General features: G+C 42.2%; 1 protein-coding gene across 1 annotated transcript; it reads left to right on the forward strand.

Moving 5' to 3' along the window:
• The first annotated feature begins 456 nt into the window (after window positions 1–456).
• Window positions 457–6004, forward strand: LOC127216173 (double homeobox protein B). Its single transcript, XM_051176766.1, has 4 exons — window positions 457–678; window positions 2979–3072; window positions 3732–3877; window positions 5321–6004. The coding sequence occupies exons 1-4, from the start codon at window positions 457–459 to the stop codon at window positions 6002–6004; spliced, it is 1146 nt and encodes a 381-aa protein (XP_051032723.1).
• The last annotated feature ends 2722 nt before the right edge of the window (window positions 6005–8726 follow it).

The raw sequence follows: 8726 nt of genomic DNA on the forward strand, positions 1-8726 counted from the left end.
TGGGTGGGTAGATGGATGAGTCTTTTGAAATTCTTGCAACTTTCAATTTACAATGACAGCTAGGGCTCTTACAAAGGATGCATCTACTTAGAGTATTAAATTTGACACTTTGGATGAAAAGAAAATTAAATAATTTTTATGAATTAAATAATGTTTCATTTTATTAAAACATGCCATTTATTCCAAAGTTCAACTTTTGTCTAGCAATCTAATTTAACCTTTCAGTCATTAAAAAATATCTACTTGCTTCATTAATTTGCATGTTTCTAGTCTCCACTGCATTCTGTTTTCATGAGCTGTTGTGGAATTTCTGTCATTTCTTGATTTTAGTCTAACATGATTGTCATTGTTTCTGAAATCCATGTTTATACCTGTGCATGTCCTTATTGGCATGGCTTAAGAAGGCATCTCAAGAGTAAAAATCCACAGTTGTCATTGTGTGTCTGGGCTTTCAGCATGGAGCAGACAAGGCAGGAGCTCAAGCCAGGAAGTATGTCCTCTTGTCTTTGTCTTTCTTTGCTAGGCCTACTGGAAAAAGAAGCCCGGAGAAGGAGAATTATTCTGAACCAGAATCAAAAGAACACTCTTCATGCGTGGTTCAAAAAGAATCCCAATCCAGATTTAGCTACAAGGGGACATCTGGCCAAGGAGCTGGGCATCTCAGAGTCTCAAATTATGGTAGGCATTAGGCCTCTCTCCTCTCTGAGTCAAGTCCTCCTGGAGATTGTCCTGGGCCAAGTAGTCCTGGGAGATTCTCATAGGTGGGCTCTATTTTGCTAAGTTTGTTCCATATGCAATGGGAAGATAAAACAGAAACATTACATGTATTTTATTGGAGGAAATATTGGTTGTGAGACTGAATTGATGGGATAGCCAGCTTATGGTTTCCCCTTAGGAGATAATGAAATCATTATCTTGAGAATTACAGAATATAAGAAGTTATGTCATCAGCATAGTAATATAGAACCTTCCCTTGTGAGAACATAAGGAATAAAATTAAACATCTGTGGAAAAAAATAGGTGAGTTAAGACTTCATGGAAATTTCTGGTTTGTAGGCTAGTACTTTTCTCTCCTTTATTCTTTTCTTATTTCTTTATTAATAGTTCTAAATTAATTTTTTTTTCAAGACAGGGTTTCTCTGTATTGCTTTGGAGCCCATTCTGGAACTAGCCCTGTGGACCAGGCTTACCTCAAACTCACAAAGATCAACTGCCTCTGTCTCCCAAGCGCTGGGATCAAAGGCGTGCGCCACCAACGCCCAGCTAAACTAATTAATTTTTAAATCTGAATCATCCTCCCTGAATTCCTTCTCTTATTCCCCTTCCAGTCCCTCCGGAAATCTTCATTTTCCCTTCCTACTTTTATCTTATTTCTCTTGTTCTTTCTTTCTTTAATTCCTCTGAGATAGGGATTTCTCTGTGTAGCTCTGGCTGTCCTAGAACTCACTGTCCTGGTTGGCCTCCAACTTAAATCTGCCTGCCTCTGCCTCTGAAGTACCAGTGCCAGGATTAAAGGGGTGTACTGTACAGAGTCTCACTAATTAGACCAAGCTAGCCTCGGCCTAGAATGAAGAAAACTGTCTACCTTGGCCTCTGGGCATCTGGGATTAAAGGTGTGCCACCATAAATCTCTCTCCCTTCCTCTTCTTCTCTTCCTCTCTCTTTCTCTTCCTCCTTCTCCTTTTATAATCTCAAGTGTCCTCTACATAAAAGCATTGTGTGAAATTCTGTTTGGTTTATTTTAATAAAATTGTTGATGTGATAGACAAAAGATGAACTAGAGTAGTAAATTGTATAATTTTATCAAGTGAATCGGTATTTAAACCAATGAAGAGAAACCTTTAAACTTTTAGAGGTGAGAAAAATGAGTCAAGTTTTTGTACTTGATGCATAATCATTTGGTATAATGACTTGAATCTGTGGAAATCCTGGAGAGAGGGAAGTTTTCTTATGTCCTGATAAGCTATCCAGGTATGAGAGACAGTTGACACAAATAATGCTAATGAAATTGTTCCGTGTGGGCACATCTGGTGGCTAGATACCCGAGAGATTCAAACTAATGAAATTGTTCTGTGTGGGCACACCTGGTGGCTGGGTACCGGAGAGACTTGAACAGATGGAAAAAGTTCAGAATCTTGTAGGGTGTTGGTAGCTCTGGAGAATGTTTACATCTGCTCATTAGCTGGAAGCTTCCAGCTGTTCATAAGGCTTTAATTTGAAAACTTATTTTGAATACCGAATCCAGAAAATGTGGAGAGCCTTTGAGAAGAGAGCTTGGAATTGGTGTTTTAGGATTGTAAGGCCTATTCCTAGCCATTCACCTAAGAGTGGTTGCCACTAAGGCTATAAATGCTAGAGTGAATTATCAGGTTGTTCAAAGAAAAGCACTTCCCTACACCTCCCCCCAAATAAAATCAAAAGCCCTAGTTTCTGTCCTTGAGTGAACAAGTGCAAATAAATTTAATTGTAGAAGTAAATACAGTTTTTAAAGCTCATCTCTGTTATTTTTAAGTATGTGTATGTGTGTACAAGTATCCAAAGAGGCCAATTGTCAGATACCCTGGAGCTGGAGTTACTCTTGGGGAGTTGTGAGGCACCTGATGTGGGTGCTGGGACTTGAACTCAGGTCCTTGGGAAGAGCATTATGTGCCTGTGTTTTTAACCAAAGGGACATCTTTCCAGCCTGTAGAAATAGTTTTAAACTAGATGTTGGCATCCCTGGGACTCTCCTTATTTCTGGCTTCCCCTGGAGTGAAATGATGTAAGCTATAATCAGAAATTAGCATTAGCTCTACTGTTTTGTTGTTAATTCTGCCTTCCTATTTAGGGGAATTATTTTAAAAGATTAATTCATGTATCTGTCTCTTATGAACATGGTCTCAAGGGCAGATGCCCAGTCAGTTGGTTTAGTTGACATCTGGGGTGATCTAGACTGAGCTGCATCCTGTGGCCTCCTCTCATTTTCTTTCTCCACGTAGACTTGGTTTCAAAAGCACAGGAAAATACAGAAACAAGTGGAATTTGAATGTTGCCTTGAAGAAATCCAAACCCAGGGACAGGATAAACCAAAAGGTAAGACCCAAAAGTTCAAACGGAACCCCTCCATTGATTTCTTTGGAAGTATAAACGAACTGTGTGTTACAGAGAAATATTTTGTACAGAACGCTTTGACAATTTTTTAAAAAATGATTTTTCAAGGCAAGGTTTCTCTGTGTAACAGCTCTGGCTATCTTGGAACTCACTTATAGACCAGGCTGGCCTGAAAGTCACAAAGATCTGCCTGCCTCTGCCTCCCAGCATGAAAGGCTTGCACCCCCCCCCCACGATTATATTCTGGGTGTGCTGGGTCAGAGATATAAACATTATCTCACTGGGTGTGGTATCTGTAATCCCAGCCTTGGGAGGTGAAAAGAGAGGATCAATAAGTCCAAGGTCACTTCTGGTTATGGAGTTTGAGTCTAGTCTGGGCTACAGGAATGGTCTCTTAGCAAGAAAAACTTCCCTTTCCTCATTTCCATGCTGTTTAGTGATGCTGTCTTCTGCCACCTCTGGGATTCCACTTCAGGGACAAGACAGGTTAAAACATTCCTTGGTGGTATGGGTTGGAGCATCTTCTAAGAGTAAAAGTAGTCAGAACAATATTCAAAATGTTGTTTTTTTTTACCCCTCCCCCACAATGTAAATGTGAAAAATGACTTGCAAACCCTCTTGTGTGCCTATGCTTTCATTAGTTAAAGAAGCTGGAAGGAGCAGGACACACTTCACAAAATTTCAGATTGATATTCTAATCGAAGCTTTCGAGAAGAATCGATTCCCAGGGATTGCTACCAGGGAAAAACTGGCTCAACAAACAGGCATCCCAGAATCCAGAATTCATGTACGTTGCACGGGTTCTCTGTCTCTGGCAGCCTACTTGTCCTTACTGCAAGCTGCTTCCCTTCTGAGCAGTTGCTGGACAAACACAGGCTATTTAGGGTTGTTCCCTTGCTCCCTCTGCTCTAGGTATGGGATGTAGACACTCAGTGTTGCAAGCAACATCCTGGAGAAACAATTGAATCAGACATGCAGAAGCATAGGAAATAAACAGCCAGTAGAGTGGTGGTGTTGCACAGCTTTAATCCCAGCACTCGGGAAGTAGAAGCAGGCAGAGCTCTGTGAGCTCGAGGCCAGCCTGGTCTACAAATCAAGTTTGAGGACAGCTATACATAAATACCCTGTATTTATTTATACAGAATATTTATAATATTTATACAGAAATACCCTGTCTTGAAAACCAAGAAGGAAGGAAGGAGGGAGGAAGGGAGAAAGGAAGAAAGGAGGGAGAAAGGAAGGGAGGGAGGGAAGGAAGAGGGAGGGAAAAAGGAGGGAGGGAAAAAAGAGGGAGGGAAGAAGGAGGGAGGGAAAGAAGAGGGAGGGAGGGAGGAGGGAGGGAGGAAGAGATGAGACTGGGAAAGCTGGAAAGTCACACTTGTTTTGAGAACATAGTCTTTGTTAGTGTTTCCAGTCCTCAGAGATAACTGGACACGAAGTACCAGAGGATGAGGGTGTTGTCCTGTGTATTTTTGGATGTTAATTAGCATCCAGATCTAGGCATAGGATGTCTGCATACCTAGCCCTCAGCTCATCTCTGATGTATCCTGAGAAATCTAGAACACTGACCGTTTTGAGAACCCATGTTTTTTTTTTAAAATACATACATACACACACACACACACACACACACACATATATATCTCAAACAGTCATGTTTTGAGAATCCCTGTTTTTGTATATTATGGAGATTGATAAGCATGCTTCTTACACATGCCTTAGATAATCCTTCCATGCCCTCTGCAAGTTCCATGTGCTTCAGAAATTCACCCTGATTTTGAGAACTTGTTTCCTGAATCAGCACTGAGGATCAGAGGGGTGGTTTCTAAATCTTCTACATTTTCAACAATGGTATTCTTTTACCCATGGCCATGTGCCATGTCTTACTTGTCTTGATTGTCAACTTACTTAGATTGAGAAACACTGAAGATTAGTGAAGCCCATATCCGGGTGTGTGGGTGAGTTGGGGTGTTCCCGGAGCTCATTAGATCAGAACTCAGAGCTATTCACAGCAAAGGATCTATTCGAAGTATGAATGGATTGTTGGGAGGTGGTAGAGATGTGAAATGTGGGGTCTGGTTGGAGGAAGTCAGGCACCACAAACCTGCATTTGAAGGGTTTGGTCCTTGTCCCCTTGTTATTCTGCTTAGCAGTAAATGATAAGAAACACGTGGAATCACTTCTACTATTCATGATTCCCCCCCCCTCTCTGTGTGTGTGTGTGTTTTAGATATGGTTTCAGAATCGGAGAGCTCGGCATCCAGACCCCAAACAGGGCACTCAGGCAACTGCTCAGCTGCCCCAGAACAGCCAGTTCCCTGCCCTGAAGGCTTCTGGTCAACCTGCTCCTTCCAAAACTCTCACCAGCAGCTTGCCAGTTACACCAGCTCTTTGTCCACCCCACATACCACCTGGTCCTTTGGATCTCTCTATGGGCTGTCAGAAGCAGTTGTCAAAGACTACAGTGTTCCAATCTTCCCAGGTTGTACAGGGAAGGGGCAATGGTCAGAATTCGTCAGTGTTCACTGGCCACTTATCACCGGTAATAACTCCAGAAGAGGAGGGCTTCCATACTCAGGCTCCTTTAAGGGCCTTCATCCAAGAAAGATGGCAAGATCCCAGGGAGAACAGTGGTTCGACTGTACCACCTTTACATGATTCTACTCAGATTCCAGATGTCAATCAACACTTTTGGGAACTGGACCAGAAAGACTTTGCCTTTCTGCAAAACTGGGATGAATGGTTCCAATCGATGCTTGCTGAATGGATACCTGCCAAAGAATACTGGTCTCCTGGTAAGTCTGAGCTGCACCGGAGGCAGGCACAACATCAGCAGCCTGCCAGTGTCCCTCTGGAAGTTGACAAAACTCCATGGCAGTTTAAGCCTCAAGCCTTTTCTGTTGATTCCCATTGAACACGGGTGTTCAGGAAAGGGCCTCATCTTTGAGCATCCAGGCCCACATGTAGGTGACTGTGCATGGCTTGGAGAGATTCTTGGAAGATTTTTAGGTTCTCTTTCACAGAGGGAGAAGTTTATCCGTGACTCAGATTCTGGAGATTGTCAAGATCCTAATCCAGGACATGTGCCCTTGGGTGTGAAATCAGATAGAGTGAAGAATTAAGTATACTGTATTATGGAACTAGTTCAAGTCAGTAAACAGCTTGAGCCACTTGGACACACAAAGGAAGCAGTTAGTTTCTTTTATTTTTAATTTATTCTTGAGATCTGGTCTCACTTTTATTCAGGCTGGCCTTGAGTTCCTACGTTCAGGTCAGTCTCTTGCCTCTGCCTCCTGAATAGCTGGCACCACAGGTACATTGCCTCCGCGTTCACTGTGGTTTTAATTTTAATTGTGGTTTTAAAAAGTCTGTTAAGAAACTGTTTCATTCATTATCTGCTAAGTTTTTAATCTGAAATGTCCTCCAGGAGCTAATATTTTAGATTCTTGACTCTGCTTATGGTGCTATTTTGAGTCTGTGACATTTTTAGGAGGTGGGTTCTGACCAACAGAAGTAGGCCAGGGGTGGGTCTTTGAAAGTCACATTCACCATGTCAACAACATTCACCAACTGATTTCACCCTGCCTTTCTGTGACAGTGGGCTAAAACATTCTGAAAAGAACCAAATAAATCATTCATCTTGAGTCACTTCTAGTAGATGACTTATTTGGTCACGGTGAGTTAAAAGTCATTAATACTTAACTGGTTACCAGTCATTTACTCAGTGTGTGGTACCGTAGTGCTAACTATGTTATTACTGGCCACTGGCCAGTACACACCAATAACTTTCATCTTGCAACCTGAAACTCTACGCTCATTTGAGTCACTTGAGCAACCATAACAATGCCACAGACTGTATGTCTCAAGCCACAGAAAATTTATATTTTCACAGCTCTAGAGGCCAGAAGTCCCTTTGGCAGGTAGGTGCCTATGATTCAGGGTGGGTGTGGGGGAGATGGGCACTCTTCACTGCTTGGGAATTTCTGAGTTCTCAGTCTTTAGAGCACATAACTAGTGCTGTATATACAATTGCATCTCTTCTCTGCTTTTAAGGGTCCTACACACGTGACCTCTTTTAATGTTGATTACATGCATATTTAAATATCTTATCTGTAGATACATCCTTTTGCAGTTAAGGTTTCATCATATGCTTAGCTCCTGATACTATGGAACACTGCAACCTCCTATTTTCCCCCTTCCCTGGGCCCCTGCAACCACAATTCTACTGTGTGTGTGTGTGTGTATGTGTGTGTGTGTGTGTAGTGAGGCTGGGGTGAGGGGTGGGTGCCTGAGGTTGCTGTTCAGTGTCTTCCTCTTTTTCCATTGTAATCTACATTTTCTTTTCAAAAGACTTTATTTATTCTTTTAATGTGCACATGTATGTGTGTGTGAGAGAGAGAAAGAGAGAGAGCGAGAGAGATGGGGGTTATGGTCCTAAGAGAGCAGATGCTTGTGGAGGCCTGGGGTATTAGATGCTTTGGAACTAGAGTTTCAGGCAGTTGTGGACCATCTAACAGGGGTCCTAGAACCAAACTTGAGTTCTCTGGAAGAGCAGTATTTGCTCTTACCCACTGAGTCATCTCTGCAGCCCATCCACCCTATTTTGTGAGAAGGGTTTCTTGCTGGACTTGGAACTTACTGATAGAGATAGACTGGCCAACAAGTAACATTGTTGATTGAGTTAGACTGGCTAGCTAACCCATTGTTGATTGGGATAGAATGTCTGGGCAGCTAGCCCTATTGTTGATTGAGATAGACTGACTAGTTAGCCCTATTGTTGATTGAGACAGATTGTCTGGCAGACTGCTCCATTGTTGACTGAGATAGACTGTTTGGTCAGCTAGTGCCATAATTGAGATAGACTAGCTAGATCTAGGTATCTTCTCTGGTCTCTAGCACTAGGATTTTAGGTGTGTTTGGCACCTGGCTTTTTCACTGGAGATCCAAACTCAGGTCCTCATGCTTGCACAGCAAGCTTTTTATCAAGGGAACTGTAAGGAGTAAGGTTTTTTCCCCCGCCGCCGGTCTTGTGCCGCTGCTGTGCCAGCCCCAATTAATGCACTGAGACTCTGTATTTGATATAATGCTGTTGGCCGTTACTAGTTTCTTATCGGCTAGCTCTGTCTTAAGTATTAACCCATTTCTATGTATTTCCACGTGGTCTTACTGAGAGCGGAGGAACGGTGGTTCTGTTCTCTCCAGACTCTCCATCTTGACTCCTCCTTACTACTTCTTTCCTCCTGGTCTCCTAGTCCCACCTATCTTGCTTTCCTATTGGCTGACAGTGCTTTATTCATTAAACCAGTATGAGAAACATATACAGAATGACACCTCCCATCAGGGAACCATCTCTTGTGCCCCACTGCTTGCTGTTTCTGTGAGTTTGGCTATTCTAGGTCCCTTAGATAGGAGGATTCATTATACTATTTGCTTTTTGTAGTTGGCTTATTTTTATTGGCATGATATTCTCAAGGTGTATTATTTTGTGACCTGTGTCAGCATTTCTTTTTTTTTCTCATGGAAAACTAATTTACTTTATATGTGTATTCCATATTTTGTCTGCCAGTGAATATTTGGGTTTCTCCTACCTCTTAGACATTGAAAATGATGCTACAATGAATGACAACATGAAGATA

This window comes from Phodopus roborovskii, unplaced genomic scaffold, assembly GCF_943737965.1.
Source record: "Phodopus roborovskii unplaced genomic scaffold, PHOROB, whole genome shotgun sequence".
In the NCBI taxonomy this organism is placed as follows: domain Eukaryota; kingdom Metazoa; phylum Chordata; class Mammalia; order Rodentia; family Cricetidae; genus Phodopus; species Phodopus roborovskii.